Raw genomic sequence first — 20,074 nt, 5'->3', positions numbered from 1 at the left:
GACTAGGAGAGTGAGGCATACTGGGGAAAAAGCATGAGCTGATTGTTTTGGGAAGAGTGAGCATAGTGCCTTAATTGCAATTGATGTTACTTTTGCTTAAATAATTCCATTGTTTAGGTACATTTCACAAAAGCCTAATTGCCACTGCATTTCATAATTTGTCTAATCACAAATGTACTTATTTTTCCATCTGAATTTTGACCCTTTATATATTTAACATAGCAGCAACCCCATTAATAAATAATATCATTTTGCTGCTTCTTTGCGAGTAAAATTCTTTGTAGGACTTAAACTTTGTAGTTTAATAAATGTTCACTTATTTTATATATTTGTCACCCTAAAATGTTCATCTTATTTACTCAATTATTCAACACATATTCACACCTACTGCATGCCAGGAAAAATAGGTAGTTGTGCTGTTAACTTTTGTAAACCAACTTTGGCAGCCTCTCCCTGTGTGAATATTGCAGGTGGACGGCACGCTACAGCTTTAACTGTTGATGGGAAAGTGTTTTCCTGGGGTGAAGGTGACGATGGCAAACTTGGACACTTCAGTAGAATGTAAGAATATTTTCTTCATTACTTGCTAATAAGAAACTGTTACTGTTAATAATAGTGAATGCTTTTTGATAGTTTTTTGTAGAAAATTGAGTAGGATGGGTTATTTATGAAAACGGAACTTAAAAATATATTTAAAAATTGTCTATGAATGTGGTTTGGCCTCACATGTTCTGTTTTAAGGTTTGATAGTTAACAATCTAAAGATGTTGTTTTGACTAAATGTGGCTCAGTGTTGATGTCCTTTTCTTTCTTCTTTAAAAAGGCTGGATTGACTATAGGGAGTATTATTTAATCTTGCTTTAGGAACTGTGACAAGCCACGGCTGATAGAGGCCCTGAAAACCAAGCGAATCCGGGATATTGCCTGTGGGAGCTCGCACAGTGCAGCCCTCACGTCCAGTGGTGAACTGTACACCTGGGGCCTCGGAGAGTACGGCCGCTTGGGACATGGGGATAACACAACACAGCTGAAGCCCAAAATGGTGATTATACACATTTTTGTTGCTTGCAGAAAATTTACCACCTGCTGATTTCCAGAGAAGATAAGCTCCCAGTCTAGGACAGTTCATAAAGACATGACCAGTATTGGCTTTCAGTCTGTGGGGAAAAATCCCCCTTGCTTTCTTAGTGCCTGTGCTTGATTCTGTTTTTAAATTTGTGATTGAGTAGGTGAAAGTCCTTCTTGGTCACAGAGTAATCCAGGTGGCGTGTGGAAGTAGAGATGCACAGACCCTGGCTCTGACTGATGAAGGTGAGTCCTGTCCTGACTCCACGTTGCTGGGGGAGGAACATTGTGAGACACTGGCCTAAAGTATATATTTTTAAACCTAGGTTTGGTATTTTCCTGGGGTGATGGTGACTTTGGAAAATTGGGCCGGGGAGGAAGCGAAGGCTGTAACATTCCCCAGAACATTGAGAGACTAAATGGACAGGGGGTGTGTCAGATCGAGTGCGGAGCACAGTTCTCCCTGGCCCTCACCAAGTCGGGAGTGGTGTGGACGTGGTACGTAAACGCCTGTCATCTGTCAGTGTGTCTGTTTGGGGCCTTTTAGGGAGGGGGAAACCTTTATTTTCTTTCTCATTCAGGCATCTTTGTTTTTCAATTTATTTTGAGTTGGGATTAATGACAATATTATAAGAAATTTCCCATTATAACTGGGCTGTTTAGAAAAGAACACTGGAGAAATTTTAGCCCAAACTTGTCTGTCTTGTTTTTTTTTGTTTGTTTATTTATTTATTTTTAACATTTTTATTGGAGTAGTCAGTGACAGCTTTCTGTCTTCTTTTCCAATTTGGATTCCTTTTATTTCTTTTTCTTCTCTGATTGCTGTGGCTATAACTTCCAAAATTATGTTCAGTAATAGTGGTGAGAATGGGCAACCTTGTCTTGTTCCTGATCTTCGTGGAAATGGTTTCAGTTTTGCGTTTCTTGTTTAGGTGAGTTGTATGTATAGGGTTTCTTCTGCTGCTTTGCCGTGCAAGAAGCCTAGTGATCAAATGCGTGGAAAACAGATTTCTGATTTATTTGATCCCTGAAAAAGTTCATGTTTGTTTCTAGTGAAAGATTATTTTACTAAATCAGAAAGGAATGGAATATCCAGCTGACCACGGCCAGGCAGTGTGATGGCCTAAGCCTGAGTATCATGACCCAAAGGCAGCTGAGGAAGAATTAGAGCAGAGAGGTCTTTTAAGAGCCATTTGAGCTTGTGTGCCATGTTTTCAATCTCTTTAGATGAAACCTACCTCAGTAACTTAAATGGAAAACACACATGAAGGATCTTGCTAGCAGAATTAATGAATTAATTTGAATTAATGGTATACTATTTTAGAACAATATGATAATAACAGTAATTTCAAAGACCTTGGGAATTGTGTATGATGTTATCATTGAGCTGCCTCTAGTGCTGTGACAGTGAGTGGTTTCCTGCGGGGCATTGCCAGCACCATAATCATGTATTAAAAATGCTCGCTCTTGACCTCCTTGCAGGGGGAAGGGGGACTACTTCAGGCTGGGCCACGGCTCTGATGTGCATGTGCGGAAACCGCAGGTGGTGGAAGGGCTGAGAGGGAAGAAAATTGTGCATGTGGCCGTCGGGGCCCTGCACTGCCTGGCGGTCACTGACGCGGGGCAGGTAAGCGAGCCTGTGACATGTCCTTTTGTCTGTAGTGTAACATGATGAAACGACATGAGTCCCGGTACTGGGGCACCAGGAGGGTGGGCTTTGTCCATTGTGTTCCTGTGTATATCTGCCTAACTGTCAGCATGGGTGAGCGTACCTGGGAAAGAGCTGCTGACTGATGCAGGCTATAAAGCCATGGGGTTTCCCACTCTAATACCTGATGGGGAGATATATGTACTTCATTTCAGAAATAAAGTTATCTTTGACAAGTGTTACTCGTTCTTCCACCATGAGAGGCCATCCCGTGACAAGCTCATAGATGATATACTTTGACATTGACTTATGACAACAAATCAGCACACTGTACTTTAATCAAATGAATTAAAAATGAATTATACTTTCTAATTCTGTAAAGCCAAGAAGTAAATTCCTTGAAAAGTGAGCATATTTTTTTGATCATTTTTCTTTGCAAAATAAAGGAAAAAATAAGTTACTATATTTAGTTGAAGAGGAGGACTTCCCTGCTTCCTGTAACAGAACAAAATAGATGAATTCATTGGGTTGATATTAAGTAAATACCCATCTGTAGTCATTGGCAAGAATTTTGAAGTAAATTTAGAGCAAATGTTCTGAAATGTTGAAAAATTCCGTTTTTTCCCCCTTAACAGGTATATGCTTGGGGTGACAATGACCACGGCCAGCAGGGCAATGGCACGACCACGGTTAATAGAAAGCCCACACTTGTGCAAGGCTTAGAAGGCCAGAAGATCACGCGAGTGGCTTGCGGGTCTTCACACAGTGTGGCATGGACAACCGTCGACGTGGCAACACCCTCTGTCCACGAGCCCGTCCTCTTCCAGACCGCAAGAGACCCTTTAGGTGCTTCCTATTTAGGTAACACAGATTTGTGTTTTATTTGAGACCCCTCTGTATGCTATAGCAATGCCGTCGATAGAATGTGTGGTGTCGCTACCAGATTAGGGGTTGTGGCACCGGGCTAACTGCATTCTGAACCACAGCCACAGAATCATCGTGGCGCACTGTGCTGTGATTTATGCTGGAAGGAAAACTTGAGAAGGGAGTGCAAGGCTGATTCCTGTACTGTGGTCAGGTCAGGTCTGGCAGTGCTGTGCACATGTGCAAACAGGGGAGACTTTATAATAACCACCTGACATGTATAGGCACTTGGTATTTTCAATAACTCTGTTTAGGTGTGATCACCATACAGTAAGCCACACACCTTTAAAGTGTAGTTTTCATCAGCTTTGATCTGTGCATGCCTGGGAGAGCATCATCACAGGTGAGGTAATGGATGAGCCCGTGCACCACCCTGGAGTTCCCGTGTGCCCTTCGTAAACCCACCCTGCCTGCACACCACTGACTTGCTTTCTGTCACTATAGATCAGTTTGCCCTTCAGAGTTTTATATACATTAAGTCATACAGCATGTACTTTTTTCTTAATCTCACTTTTTTCACTCACCATAATTATTTTGAGATTCATCCACATTGCATGTATCAGTATTTCATTCTTTTTTATTGTTGAGTAGCATTTTATTTATGGATATACTGCAGTTGGTTTATTCATTTGCCTGTTGATGGACTTTTGGGTTGTTTCCAAATTTTGGCTATACAGATAAAATTGCTGTGAACCTTTGTGTACAGGTCTTTATATGGACATACGCTTGCATTTCTCTCTAGGGTGATACCTAGGAGAGGAATTCTTGGTAGATGTAGGTTTATCTTCTTAAGAACTGCAAACTGTTTGCAAAGTGTTCTAAAGCTCTAGCTTCTCCATATTTGTGTCTGTACCTGGTGTGGTCAGTCTTTAATTTTAGCCATTCTTGTAGATGTGTAGTGGTTATCTCATTGTGGTTTTGCTTTGCTTTTCCCTAATGACTAATGACGTTGAGCATCTTGCTTATTTACCACCCAAATATGTTTTAAGTGTCTATTGAAATCTTTTGCCTGTATTTAAACCTAGGTTGTTTTCTTATTATTGAGTTTTGAACACTTTTTATGTATTCTGGGTACACATCTTTCATCAGATATATGATTTGCACATATTTTCTCCCAATGTAGCTTGTCTCTTCATTCTCTTAGGTGAAGTTTAAAGAGCAAAAAATTTCTAATTTTGATGAGTCCAAGTTTATCCATTTTTATCTTTTGAATGTTGTATTTAAACAGCCTTTGCCTGACTCAAGATCATAAAGATCATAAAGATTCTTTTCCTGTTTTCTTATAAAAGTTCTGTAGTTTTAGTTATTTACGTGTATGCTTGATCTTGAGTTAAATTTCATATATGGTGTGAGGTATGGATTGAAATAAATTTATTTATTTATTTATATTTGATATATGGATATCCAGTTGTTTCAATTGCATTTGTCAAAAAGAAATATCCTTTCTTGATTGAAAGAATTTGCACTTTGTCAAAAATCAGTTGTTTATGTATGTGTGGATCTATTTCTGGATTCTCAGTTCTGTTTAGTTGATTTATTTTTGTATTTTGATGCAAATACCACATTGTCTTGATTACTGTAGCTTTATAAAAGAATGAATTCAAGCTTTGGTAATGCTTTAGCTTTATTCTTTTTCAAGTGTGTTTTGGGTATTCTAGACCCTTTGCATTTCCATATAACTTTTATTTTTTTTATTTTTAAAATTTTATTTATTTTTGGCTGAATTGGGTCTTCGTTGCTGCACTTGGGCTTTCTCTAGTTGTGGCGAGGGGGAGCTACTCTTCATTGCAGTGCATGGGCCTCTCATTGCGGTGGCCCCTCCTGCTGCAGGGCATGGGCTCCAGGTGCACAGGCTTTAGTAGTTGTGGCACGTGGGCTCAGTAGTTGTGGCTTGTGGGCTCTAGAGCACAGGCTCAGTAGCTGTGGTGCATGGGCTTAGTTGCTCCATGGCATGTGGGATCCTCCCGGACCAGGGCTTAAACCTGTGTCCCCTGCATTGGCAGGCGGATTCTTAACCACTGGGCCACCAGGGAAGCCCCTCCATATAACTTTTAGAATCAGCTTGTCAATTTTTATAAAATAGCCTACTTGGAGATTTGATTGCACTGACTATAGATCATTTTGGGACTTGCTTCACAGTATTGAATCTTCCAGCCCTTGAATGTAGTATTTCTCTCCATTTGTTTAGATCTTTAACATTTCTCAGCAATAATCTGTAGTTTCAGTGTACAGGTCTTGTATATCTTCTGTCATATTTATCCCTGAATATTTCATATTGTTCATCTGTTGTTAATGGTGTTTTAATAATTTCTTTTGTTCTTTGCTATTATCTAGAAATATTCAAGTTGATCCTTGCTAGTGTGTAGAAATACAGTTGATCTTTTTAAGGACATTTGGATTATTTCAGTTTGGGGTTATTAGAAGTAAAACCTGCTATGAATATTCCTATTAAGTTTTTTGAGTCAGTCTTCCATACCTTGAATAAACCCCACCTGGTTTTGCTACTTTTCATTTCTTTGATTTTCTTTTGTTTATCGGTTTTCAGTTTTATTGGTTTCTGTTCTCATCTTTATGCTTGCTTTATGTTTATTTTCTATTCTTTTTCTAGTTTCTTGAGGTGAGAGCTTAGATCATTGATTTGAGACTTTTCCTCTTGTCTATTGTAAACTTTTAGTACTATAAATTTGCCTCTCAGCACTGCTTTAGCTACATCTCTCAAATTTTGATATGTTGTATTTTCATTTTCATTCAGTTATATATATGTATTTTAAGGACATATGAAAAGTAATTTTATTTTTGTTTAACCTTAAACTTGCCATACTGCTTCATTCTTTGAACAGCATTTATCTTCTGTTTGATACCCAGTCTGCACTCATATTGGAAATTAGTGAAAACCACTTAGTGATTCCACTTTGAAGTTATAACCATACAGCGAGATGTTTTGAATATAAGCCTATCTATATGTTGGATAAACTTTAGGAACTCTTAGTGTCTCTTGTTTTACAGAAATTCTCTCTCTATCCTGATGTACTTTGGTTGATCTAGAAAACTAAAGGCAAAGGGCCAGAAAGCTAACTTCCTTAAATGAGACAAAAGGAAAATTTTTCCAACTACCACTATAAATAAAAATCTTTCAAATACCAAATCAGTTTTCTCAAATCTTTCAAATACCGAATCAGTTTTCTCAAGCATACAACACATTCTAATTTGATGGTTTTTTTCTTACTACTTCACTTCAAACAGTGACCTATAAATTTGTTTAAATAATAATTAAGTACCTTTTATGTTTTTTCAGAATGAAAAAAAGTAAATGCTGTGTTGAAGATACTACTAAAAATACTTCACCTTTCAAATATGGTCCCTGTGTTGAAAATCTATAGGAATTTTTCCAATTAAATTTCAAATCTTCCCACAACCTCTTTGTTTTCTTAAAAAATATCATCTTGGAAATAATTTGAATGAATGCTCTGCAAATCAAGAATTGATTCACAAGTCCCTATTACCATAATCATCAATTTTAACAAGTCTCCTCAATATGTTTTATATCAGTTTTCTTGATTATAAGATGAATATGGAAACATTTTTAATATAACAGAATATTTAATTATTATCAGTTTCCCATGAAAACACAAGTCATTTAATGATGTTCCATTGGTTGGCAGGAGGCTCTTCCACTGAAGACTCCCATGGTTTCCATTCCACCATTTTTCTCACCAGACTTAGTTCATTTTCAGCCTAAAGAATCACCTCTTCTAGTTGGCCACCCTGAAATTGCTCTTCTAATTTTTTAACATCTGGCTCCACTTTAAACCATACGCAGCTTCTCATTTGTAATCTATTCTGTATACCTTTTATATGGTACATTTTTAAGGATTTGTCCAAGAACATAAAGAATCTTTGTATACAATATTTTTAGCCTCTTGTGTGGACTCTTACATACCCACAGTCCCACAAGGCCAGTGGTCTTCTTCAGCATGCCCACCATGACAGCCCAGTTTTATGTATTTTAAAAATTTCTTTTCAGCTTTGTTTTTGACCTGTGGATTATTTTTTTTGTACCTTGTTGTATTCAAGTTGCCAAAAAAAAAAAGGTTAAGAACTGTTACCTCTTTGTTCATGATGGATATTGGTTTGTAATTTTCTATTAGTATCTCTGTCTGGTCTCATAGAATGAAGTGGTAAGTGTTCCCTTCTTTTCAGTTTTCCTTTTTATTTTGTGTAGAATTGGTATTCTTTCAGTAGCATTCACCAGTAAAGCCATCTGGGCCTAGAGTTCTTTGTGCAGTTTCTTTATGTTTTTTAACCACAAATTTAATTCCTTTAATAGATTCAGGGTTATCTGTTTTTTCTTTTTCTAGTAAGATTTGTGTCTTTGATGGAAGTTGAACTTATTGGCATAAAGTTGGTCTCAATATTTGCTTATTTTTCTTTTAACATTTGTAGACTCTGTAGTGATGTCATTATTCATTCCTTATATTGGTAATTGTACCTTCTCTTTCCTAGAGGTTTATCAGTTTTATTAAGTTTTTTCAAAGAACAAGCCTATGGTTTCCTTGATTTTTCTTTATTGTTTTTCTGTTCTCTATTTCACTGATCTCCCCTATCTTTATTCTTTTCTTCTAAGAAGCTTAGGATCTTCCTACTTTTCTAATGTGGACATTTACTTTTCTCTCCTTGATTAATTGACTCTGCTATCATTATGACAGATTACCCTCTTTATCCCTTTGCTTTGAAATTCTTGCTTTAAAGTCAAATTTGTCTGATATGAATATAGTGACTCTAGCTTTCTTTTGACCAATGCTATATAGTACTTAAACTATGGTACTCCATATACTACGGCAAACTATGGTATATCTTTTCCATTCTTTTACTTTTAACCTACTAAAAGACACTTCCTTGTACGAAACATATAGTTGTATTTAGCTTTTTAATTTTTTCTCTGACAGTCTCTAATTGGGGTGTTCATTTCACTTACAGTTAATGTGATTATTAATGTATCTGTTTTCAGTCAGTATCCTGCTATTTGTTTTCTGTTAGTCCTAGCTGTTCATTGTTCTTTTTCTTCTCTTTTTTTTGCCTTTCTTTGAGTTAATTGTTCTTTATGATTTTATTTTCTCTTTGTTTTCTTTGAGCTCTAACTTATTATGTTATTTTAGTGATTGCTTTAGGATATATATTATACACCTTTAATTTATCATAGTCTACCTTCAGGTGATTCTACACTTTCATGTATAGTATACGAATTATACAACAGTATACCTCTATTTCTTCCCTCCTAGCCTTTGTGCTGTTGTTGTTATACATTTCTTTGTATGTTGTAAATGTGACAGTTTTTAAAATTAATTTTCTTTGAACATTAGGTTATCTATTTAAATGAATTAAAAAGAAAAGAATATCTCTATATTTGCTCATGTAATTACCATTTCTGGTGTTCTTTTTTTTTTTTTAAACATCTTTATTGGGGTATAATTGCTTTACAATGGTGTGTTAGTTTCTGCTTTATAACAAAGTGAATCAGTGATACATTCTGGTGTTCTTCATTCCTTTGTGGAGATCCATATTTCCATCTGGCACCATTTTCCTTCTGCTTAAAGGACTTACTTTTTTTTTTTTTGCGGTACGCAGGCCTCTCACTGTTGTGGCCTCTCCTGTTGCGGAGCACAGGCTCCAGACGCGCAGCCTCAGTGGCCATGGCCCACGGGCCCAGCTGCTCCGTGGCATGTGGGATCTTCCCAGACTGGGGCACGAACCCGTGTCCCCTGCATCGGCAGGCGGACTCTCAACCACTGCGCCACCAGGGAAGCCCAAGGACTTACTTTTTTATGTCTTGTAGCTCAGGTCTGGGGTTCCTCCTTTCAGCTTTTTATGTTTGCAGTATATTTTAGCTGGGTATAAAATTTTTGGTTGACATTGTTTTCATTGAGAATTTGCTGTCATTCTTACTTTGTTCTTCTGTACATAACATCTTTTTTTTTTAAGGTTTTCAAAATAACATTTATTTCTTAAAAGTTAACGTGTGCATAATAGGAAACCAAAGAACACAAGAAGCAAAAAGCAAAGTCATCTATCATCACAAGCAGTTTACCATTTGATGTGTCCTTCTAGGTCTCGTTTGTATATTTAAACAACTAAGCATCCATTTTTATGTAATTAAGATCATACAGTTATGTATCATGCTTTTTCACACATCATGAATATTTACCATTTCAAAGTCCCAAAGCTATGAGTATTTTGATAACCAAAAATACACTACACCAACTCAATCTGGAAGGAAAAAAAATGTAATCCTTTCTTGGCGACAAAAACTTCAGAAAAGACAAAAATGGCAACAGGCCTCTAGATAAAGATATTGGCAGAGTTATGATTAAAATACTGCATTCCCTTAATGTTCAATTAAAAAATGAGATATAAAGCAACAGAGTACCCAAAGTATAATGCTCTTAAGAGGATTCATTATCTGATCTAAACTATTAAAGTATTAGCAAGGAGGTATGTTTCCACTGAATTACTTAACAATGTATTCCTATAGTACAGCTAAGAGATGCACACACCATCAATGGTTATCATCAAAATATAAAAAGGAACACATCCACATACTGCCCTCCTTTTTATACTTCCTTCTGCCCCTCTGCTGCCAACCTAATGAACAAGTCCTGGTGTACATTTCTCAGATGGTTTAACAATTCCATGTCCAAGATGCTACTTTTTTACCAGTTATAACAAAGATATTTACAAATTGGTTAATTCACTAGCTCTACTTTTTATCACATACATTGTCACCTCAGGACTCCTAAAAAGCCTAGATGTTGCAAAATAATGAATGAACCTTGTCCATAATAAGCATTGGTACTTTACAAAAATGCACATTTACACCTATGGTTATAACCTAAAACTGTCTTCTAGATATGGAGATATTAGCTAAGAGCCCTTCCCTTCACCCTTCCTCTTACCTCTCCTCCAGCATATCAGCGACTAAGTACAGGACTATACCTAGCTCCAAGAGGTGGATTAATGTAGACGCTCCCAGAAGACACAGCCCTTCCTAAAAACCAACAAAAGGGCATTTATTAAGGGGTTATTTTACTCCCTCTACTTTTAATATACTTTGGGCATTAGGACTCGCTTATTCTTTAATACACAGCAATATTAACTAAAACACACAAGTAGAACAATGGTTAGACAATCTGAACTTGTCTAAAGACTCATGGGCACAGATCCCTTCTCTGTACTTCCTTCCCTGTCTGCTTCCCGCCTCCCCCCCCCAGCGAGTCAGCTTACTCTCCAAGACTCAAGTTTAACAATTTCCACTCCCCCAATACAAGCATTCCTATGAATTAACAGGAAAAAAATACTTTAAAGGTGTTACTTTTAACTCTCTGTTTTCAACATATGTTATGTACTTTTACACATCTAGAAAGATTAGATGTTTCAAATACAGATTTAAGTTTGTCCACTATGTATACACGTAGTAGCACTGAAGAAACTGCACACAAAGGCTATAGTCACAAAGTGTCTCCTAAACAGGAACACTCTGGCCTAGAAGTCTAGCTTCCCCTTCTCATCTCTATCAACCCAGTGGACAAGAATAATAAGCATCTGTAATGCTTAGAGGGGATTTTAACAATTTTACTTCTTCCAGTTGTTTTCAGAAGTCTTTCCTATGAATTTTAACACAAAGTGTACACAATGTATTTATCGGCTATTTTTGTCATACACTGGCAACCTCTTTAACATCTAGGAAGACTAGATGTTGTCAATTTGGACCCTCTGTCCTTTATGTACACTATGTACACAGCCAAGTAAAACAAAACGCAGAGACACACCAGACAATGGTTAGTCTTGGTATAAAGCCCTTTACACTTTCTTCTCCCTGAACCAGCACAAATAAAATAATGTGTACTGCTCAGAGAGGTGGTTTGATCATTTTGATCACTCCATTTCTAAAAGACAGTATTTCATATGAATTTTAACAAAAGGATATATCTACAAAGTATGTTACTTCACTACCTCTACTTTTAACATACTTTGTTCACTTCTAAACATCTAGAAAGAGTAGATGTTTCAAATAAGGACTTAAGTTTGTCCACTATATACACAGTAGTGTTGAATAAACTACACACATGTAACAATGGTTAGATCTGAAAGTGTCTTCTACATAGGAACATTCTAATCTAGAACACTTCATTTCTCCCAGTACCTCCTTTCTGCCATCCATCCAACATTGGGCAAGTACAGGCACAGGTGTCACTTAGATGTGATTTACAATTTCACTTCCAAAGGCCCTTTTCAGAAGACGGCCTTTCAATGAATTTTAACACAAAGTGTACAAAATGTGTTAGTTTACTAACTCTACTTTTGTCATACATTGGCAACCTCTTTAATATCTAGAGACTAGATATTATAAAATTGGGACCCATTGGTCCAGTATATACAAAATATATACAGTAAAGTTAAACAAAATGCATGTAACATATAGAGCAATGGATAAGTTGAAATGTTCTAGTACCTGCTAGCAAAACATCGTTTTGAGCAATGGATATAGAGCAATGGATAAGTTGAAATGTTCTAGTACCTGCTAGCAAAACATCGTTTGCAATCTTCCCTCCCACCTCCCTAAACCCAATGAACAAGCACAGAGTATACTGTTCAGAGAGGAGGTTTAACAATTCCATTTCCAAAGACAGTATTTCTCATCAGTTTTTAAAAGCTATTTACAAGAAGCATTAGTCTACTAAAACTACTTTTAAATACATCAAGCACTTCTAAACATCTAGAAAGACTAGATATTTCATATAATCATTTACAGAAGACAAGCTTTCCTATGAATTTCAATAAAGTATGCAAAATGTGCTCATTTTACTACTTTGTCATACACTGGCAACCACTTTAACATCTAGAGACTAGATGTTGCAAAACCAGGACTCAATTTGTCCATTATATACACTATATACACAGCAAAACAAAATGAACATACAAAAAATGGTTTTGTCTGAAAATGTCCAGGTATGAACACACTAGCATATTACCTTTTGCAATTCTTTCCCTCCCTCCTCCAAACCACTGAACAAGTATAGACAATAGTATACTGCTCAGAGAGGTGGTTTAACATTTAACATTCCCACAGACAGTACTTCCTGTGAATTTTAGCAAAAAGATATTTACAAAGTGATATTTTACTACCTCTACATTTAACATACTTTGGGCACTTCTAAACATCTAGATGGACTAGATGTTTCAAATAAGGACTTAATTTGTCCACTATATACAGAGCAGTGCTGAAGGAACTGCACACATGTTACAGTTATAATCTGAAACTGTCTTCAAAATACCAGCATTCTAGCCATTCTAAGACCAACCCCCTTCTCTCTCTCCCCCCCCCACCAACCCAGAGGGCTATCATGCTCAAATTTTCAGAAGACAACCTTTCCTAGAAATTTTAACACAAAATGTATTATTTACTAACTCTATTTTTGTCATACACTGGCAACCTCTTTAACATCTAGAAAGACCAGATGTTGTAAATTAGGACTCATTTGTCCATTATATACACTATATACACAGCAAAGTGAAACCAAATGCAGGAACATAAAAAAGACAATGGTTAATCTTGCGTCACTATAAACACACTGGCACAGAGCTCTTTGCACTTCCTTCTCCTCCCCCCGACCTTGAACCAGGGCACAGACAAACAGTGCATACTGTGTACTGTTCAAAAAGGTGGTTTGGCCACCCCTCCCCCCCAAAGCAACATTTCATACGAATTTTAACAAAATGATATTTACAAAATGTCTTTTTACTACCTCTACTTTGAACATGTATCAGGCACTTTAGAAGATCTAGAAAGACTAGATATTTCAAAAAAGTACTTACTGTCAACTACACATACAATAGTAAGGAGTAAAATGCACACACAAAACAATGGTTCTAATATGCAAATGTCTTCTAACTGTGACCAGTCTGGCACAGAATCATCTTTTCTTCCTCCTCAACGTCTTCCATTCCATGTCCTCTAACCCACTGAACAAACGTGGTCCTCTGTGGCTCCTGATGTCGCCTCTAGAGGCCGGTCAAACAACTCCATTTCGAAAAGTCATTTCCAGAAGACGTTTCTTTTCTACGGTTTTTTTAAAAAAACAAATGGCATCTACAAGACATGTGACTTTAACTCTATCATACATCGGCAACCTCTTCACATCTAGAAGGCCTATATGTAGCGAAAAGTTTTCTTTCGAAAGGTTGGGGGAAAGTTGAGAGCAGCTTTTTCATATTATATACACAGGCCTTCTATAAACGGCCAGTAAATCTTACCAAAGGGTGGCTGGCACTTCCTATTGGCGGCATGTGGTACGTTATTCTACCATTTCTATGGAGGTAGACATCGGGGTCTTGGTAGAACGACGACCAACCGCCCGATGACCCGCTAACGTTTCACCCGTCGTTGATCGGGGCTCCGCTCACCTTCCGGGCCCGTTCAGGCCTTTGTCCGTCGTTGTCCGGACGAGGTGAGGTCTCGTCCAGCTGGGGCAGAGAGGTCACCTCAGGTCTCGGATCCGCACGGGCTCCAAGGCCTAAGAGTGGCTGAGCTGACCTCCACGTAGACCCCCCTTCCCGGGCCCTCGAGGCTCTAACGGCCCTCCGCGGTGTTCGGTGTTCCAGTGGCCGCCATTCTTCTCGCCCTGCCACGCCCGACGCCCAAAGGCGCCATGTCCTTGGTGGCCTGCCGGAGGCTTCGCCTAACCCCTGCAGCGTGGGGTCAAGAGACCCGGCGGTGGGCGGGATCTGGGCTCCGAGGGGCCGCCAGCATTAGGTCGCGGAGGTGGGGGTGGGGGAGCAGTTCGTTGCTGCTTCCGGGCTCGGGCACTGCCAGTGGGCGGCTGCGGTGAGGGCTCTGGGGCTCGGCAAGACACAGCCTGAGCCTGTCCCGGGGGCCCCCCAGTTCACCTGCCGACCAGAGGTCGGAGGGCCTGGAGGGCCCCAGGCTAGAAGGCCGCGCGCGATCCGCTTCTCACCGCGCTCTCTACCGGAACTCTGTACATAACATGTTTTATCTCAGACTACTTTTAGGATTTTCTCTTTATTTCCATGTTTTTTATCTTCATGGTTCATGTGCTTGTGGGTCATTGTGCTTCTTGGATCTTTGGGTTTCTAATTTTCAACAAATTTGGAAATTTTTCAGTTACTATTCTTCACAAAAAATTTCTTTCCTGTACCTTCCTTTCTCCTCTTTGGGAGGTTTAGTTCTGTGTATATTAGGTCTCTTGAAGTTGTTCCACAGATAAATGACATTGTTCATTTTTTAACTTCCTTTTCTGTGTTTCATTTTGGATAGCTTCTATTGCTATGTCTCCAAATTCACTTGTCTTTTCTTCATTTTCTAATGTGCTGTGTTAATGTTACCAAACTGTTTAAATCTCAGACATCCTAGCTACCTCTCTCGAAATTTGATTTGGGCATTTTTATATCTTTCATGTCTCTGGTTCTCTTTTGAACATATGGAATAGAGATATAATAAACGTTTTAACCTGTCTACTGATTGTAATATCTGTGTTAGTTCTGGATTGTTTAGCTCAATTGATTTTTCTTCTTATTTCCGAATTGAGTGGTATTTTACTGCCTTTCTGCCCACTGGGTAACTTTTAGTTGGATGCCATACAGTGTGAATTTTAACCTGAATGTTGCTGGAGATTTTTGTGTGTGTATAAATCTTCTTGAGCTTAGGTACAGTTAAGTTACTCTCAAACAGTTTGATCTTTTTGGGTCTTGGTTTTGGATTTGTTAAGTGGATTCAGACCTGATATTAGCCTGGGGCTAATTATTTCCCCACTGAGTATTCTACTCAGTGTCTTGTGAATTATGAGGTCTTCCCATTTGGCGGATGGAAGCAGGCACTAGTTGGGCCCTCCATTTTCTCCCAGCCTCTGTGCTGGGTCTCCAGTCCTTTCATGCAGTTCTTTCTTTGGCTTTGGGCAGTGCCCTTTTATGTAGGCACCCATCAGCTTCTGCTGCATCCTTAGCTGGGTGAGTGAGAGCACCAGCACATCTCCAGGGCACTCTGTGGGCAACTTTCTCCTCTCATCCTGTCCTGTGAACTTTGGCCACATTGGACTCCCTGGCTCTGAGCTCTACTTCCTCTGCTCGCAGAGACCACTGAGCTCCACCTGGTTCTCTCCCTCTGCTGAGGCCTGGGAAGTCTCAGGGCAGTGAGCTGGAACATGTGTCCACTAAGACTGTATGTATATGGTGAACATCTTGTCTTCTCACCATTGTTTTGGATTATTTTTTGTTTTACATTTCAACGATAAGTAAATACAGATAGTTATTGTAGTATTTTCAAAGCTTACTTATGTATAGCGTAAATTGTTGTAAGTGTATTTTGCAAAAGTATTTATATCTGTTTGCATTTACAGTGAACCTTTGCTGAAAATAGCTTCTTTAGATAAGTATAGATAATTTTTTTTAAACTCTGAAAGACCATTAATGAAACTAATATTTAATTTGTGAAATAGCAAAATGCAGATTGCAGTGTGTCTTGGAACTAAACTGAAAGGTCAAATGAGAAACAGAGCAAACTGTGATCTTAACAATTGAACCCAAATTTTATTTTCCTTTTTCAGGTGTGCCTTCTGATGCTGACTCTTCTGCTACCAGTAATAAAATCAGTGGTGCAAATAATTCTAAACCAAATCGCCCCTCTCTTGCCAAGATTCTCCTGTCATTAGATGGAAATCTGGCAAAACAGCAGGCCTTATCTCATATACTTACAGCACTGCAAATCATGTATGCCAGGTAGGCTCGTTTGCTAACTTTTGAAATCCCACAGCTATGTAAGCTTTGGGTTTTTGTAGTTTTTTGATGGAAAATGTTGTGTGTATTGTTTTTAAATACTGTGAGTTCTGGGTCATACACCCTTTGATGGTGAATGATGGTATCTGTGCTTTCTTTAATGGAGGTTGAAATATGAATTAGAAAATCAAGTTAAAGAACATTTTCATTATTTTTTATGGCCAATAAACTTTAAACATATTTTGGGGTATGAGAGGAAGAATCAGTTGTTACTAATATACAGTAATGTTCAAGACACTGTCATCTCCTTCACTTTTGATAAGGCAGTTTTGGTAGTGCTGTGTTTTCCACCGTTTTGCTGCTGTTTTCTCACAACCTGAATAAGTGCCCCAGCCATCAGTGTATCATGGTTATTCATCTGATGAACAGAAATTAATACTTACACAGGAACATTAGTTTAGACCAAAGGCTGACTTATTGTTGAGAGGACGTTTAGTCCTTGCTGTCTTGTGTGAGGCACCTTTGGTATTTGGCCTTCAGTAAACACAAGATTACCCTCAGGCTTGAACAGACCAAGAAGATTTCTCAGGGTAATACAGAGGCTGATATTTATGTTGGCAGTTTTTCACCTGTCATCACTGTGGTCATTCAATAAATAAGATCAGGATTAAGTATTTTAGCTTTTAGCCGATGGATAGTAATAACATTCAGTATTTTTCTAAAACTCTTTTTATACTTATCTTATAAAAATGAGGGGGTCCTTCAATAAGCGCTTGTCCTGCCCCCTGACTCTTCCTTTCTGCAGAGGTGAATGGCAGCTCACTGCAGGTCTGGCTTTCTCTCCTGACAGAGACGCCGTGGTCGGGGCCCTGATGCCAGCTGGCATGGTTGCCCTGGTGGAGTGTCCCTCGTTCTCTTCCTCAGCACCCACTTCTGATGTGTCTGCCATGGCCAGTCCCATGAATGGAGAGGAGTGTGTGCTGGCTGTTGATATTGAAGACAGACTGAGTCCAAATCCATGGCAAGAAAAGAGAGGAGAGGTAAAAATAAATGTTAAAGCAATAAAGCAATATTTGATCAGAAAGGAAAAGGTAGCTAATTTGTATCTAGTAAAGTATGTCATTCTTTCACTTAATTCAGAATGTTTTTGTGCCTACTGCTGTGATTTTTGGCTTGAATTAGAAAGTATTCTGTTTGCAAAAGGAGCCTTGGAACTTCCCTGGTGGTCCAGTGACTAAGACTCCATGCTCCCAATGCACGGGGGCCTGGGTTTGATCCCTGGTCAGAGAACTAGATCCCACACGTATGCTGCAACTAAGAGCTCGCATGACACAACTTGCCTGCCGCAACTCGCCTGCCGCAACTAAAAAGATCCTTCATGCGGCGACGAAGATCCCGCGTGCTGCATCTAAGTCCCGGCACAGCCAAATAAATATTTTTTTAAAAAAGGAGCCTTTTTCGTGTGTAGATGGAAACAGATTATTCTTTTAAAAAGTTGCTAAATGCAAGTGCACAGTTGTTTATCTGAAGTTCTGAAACGTGAAAGCTCCAAAAGCTAAAGATTTTTGTAACTTATTTCAGGGAAAAATCCAACTTGAAGAAATGGGAGCTCATTTTAGTTGTTTTCATGTGACCTGTTGTGACTATTAATAGGTTCTCCTGGGAATATGAATATGGTTGATTTTGCAGGGCTGTCCCAGAGCCCACTGGAGGTGGTAGCTTGTTGTGTAAGTGCCTTGTTACCTCTATAAAATCTGGTATATTCCAGGTGGCCCAAGGGGTAAGGCTTTTGGAGTTGGATGGGAAGTGTGCCATGTTGCCAAGTTTCTCCTTTTCTTCTTCATTTTAGATCGTCTCTTCTGAGGATGCTGTGACCCCCTCTGCAGTGACCCCATCTGCTTCCTCAGCTTCTTCTCGGCCATTTATCCCAGTAACAGATGACCCAGGAGCTGCCAGCATCATTGCAGAAACCATGACCAAAACCAAAGAGGTCAAGGGCTTTCTTCTTTAACATTTTATTTTGAAATAATCTTAAATGTACACACAAGTTGCAGAAGTAGTTCATAGAAATAGAACATGGTATAAGCCTGTGTACTATGCGATATATTCCTAGGTACTGTCTACCTAGGTTCTCCAGTTGTTAGTGTTTCTAAACCATTGGCGGGAGCGCTGTAGGGCACAATCCCCAACTCTCCTTAATGTTTCAGTGCATATTTCCTGAGTATCAGGACATTACCATTGATCCAGGATTACTTTCTGTCCATAGACCTATTCAGATTTTGCTCATTGTACCAGTAGTATCCTTTATAGGTCTAGGACCCAGCCCAGGGTTCAGTGTTGTGTCTTTGGTCTTCAATATGGAACAATCCTTCAGTTCCTGTTTTTGTCAGAAACGCCACAAGAATGATGCAGGGTTCTTTTCAGTGCATCCCATTGGGATGTGTGCATTGTTAATTTGCTGCATTACAGGTGATGTTAATTCTTACTATTTTGTTAAAAGTATCTGCCAGATTTCTCTATTGGGAGTTAATAAAAGTGTGTTAATAAGTATTCATGGGGAGATACTTTGAGACTGTGTTACTACCTTATCCCTTGTCATATTTTCACCTACCAGTTTTTAGTATCTTGATGATTCTAGCTGGATCCATTATTACTGCGGTAGTTGTCATGTGGTGATTTTTCAAATTTCATCATTCCTTTTGGAATATCACTGTTGCGGTTCTTCTGTAAGGGAGAACTTTCCTTTCTCATCTCATCTGTTTGTCTGTCTATTGGTACAGATTCATGGGATCCTGTTTTACTCAAATAATGACATACATCATTTGACACCCAAATTGCCCCAGACTTGGCCATTGGGAGCCCTTTCCAGCTGGTTTGTCCTTCTGATGTGTCCCCATAACTCTTTGAGCACTTCCTTACTTCCTAGCACAATAGAGTGTTCCAAACTTATCTTTCACCTACCCTGCCCTCGCCCTGGAATCAGCCATTTCTCCAAGGAGCGCTGGTTCCTTTTAGTGGATCAGAGAATTTAGAAACAAGATCTGGGAGCTTGGAAAGCTGATTGCTACTGGGTGTCCTTGGTTTAGGCCCTCTCAGCAAACAGACACACACACCCACAAGCATTTATTTCTCCTTTGGCATCTTATCTATATAATGAAAACCATGAGTGGTTCAAACCAATGCTTTAGTTTTCAGTCCAACACCACAAGGTTTATTCTTGCTCTCTTTCTATATTTTAGGTATATAATCCTTTTATATGTTGTTGGATTGCTTTGCTATTTTGCACCTATATCTTCTCCTGATTTGGGTTAAAGCGTAATACTGGTCTCCTGGAATGAGTTGGGCTGTGTTCCTTCCTCTTCTGTTTTTTAGAAGAGTTTGTGAAGGTTTGGTATTAATTCTTTAAATATTTGGTAGAATTTTCTCTGTTCTAACATGTTCTGATTATTCTTATATTTCCTTGTTTCCTGGCACAACACAAAATTCTAGGTTTAACAAGACGTTTTATATTCCAGCACAGAAATCAGATGTTTCTCCAAGAGGTCTTGGTTCTTTTTAGTGGAGAATGGTACTTAGAAGCCAAGATCTGGGCCTTCATGTGCTCACTGCTCTTGGGGGGGCTGCTGTTCACAACCGCTGTTCCTGGGCAGAGCT

The 20,074-nt window shown here is 38.8% G+C and overlaps 1 protein-coding gene and 1 pseudogene across 6 annotated transcripts in view; one reads left to right on the top strand and one right to left on the bottom strand.

Annotated features, from left to right (window-relative positions):
- Positions 1-20,074, top strand: part of HERC2 (HECT and RLD domain containing E3 ubiquitin protein ligase 2) — a 228,790-nt gene that overhangs the window by 158,857 nt on the left and 49,859 nt on the right. For all 6 annotated transcript variants that reach the window (XM_024747286.1, XM_024747281.1, XM_024747285.1 and 3 more), the window contains 9 exons: positions 471-561; positions 865-1,042; positions 1,230-1,311; positions 1,392-1,563; positions 2,548-2,692; positions 3,349-3,574; positions 16,252-16,423; positions 17,271-17,460; positions 18,270-18,410. In XM_024747286.1, the coding sequence (XP_024603054.1) occupies positions 471-561; positions 865-1,042; positions 1,230-1,311; positions 1,392-1,563; positions 2,548-2,692; positions 3,349-3,574; positions 16,252-16,423; positions 17,271-17,460; positions 18,270-18,410 (1,397 nt within the window). The remainder of the gene's footprint in view (positions 1-470; positions 562-864; positions 1,043-1,229; positions 1,312-1,391; positions 1,564-2,547; positions 2,693-3,348; positions 3,575-16,251; positions 16,424-17,270; positions 17,461-18,269; positions 18,411-20,074) is intronic.
- LOC112401192 (NADH dehydrogenase [ubiquinone] 1 alpha subcomplex subunit 5-like) lies at positions 7,271-7,622 on the bottom strand (annotated as a pseudogene).

The sequence above is a fragment of the Neophocaena asiaeorientalis genome, unplaced genomic scaffold, assembly GCF_003031525.2.
Source record: "Neophocaena asiaeorientalis asiaeorientalis breed wild unplaced genomic scaffold, Neophocaena_asiaeorientalis_V1.1 scaffold236, whole genome shotgun sequence".
NCBI classification, from domain to species: Eukaryota; Metazoa; Chordata; class Mammalia; order Artiodactyla; family Phocoenidae; genus Neophocaena; species Neophocaena asiaeorientalis.
This window is presented reverse-complemented; position numbering and strand designations above follow the sequence as displayed.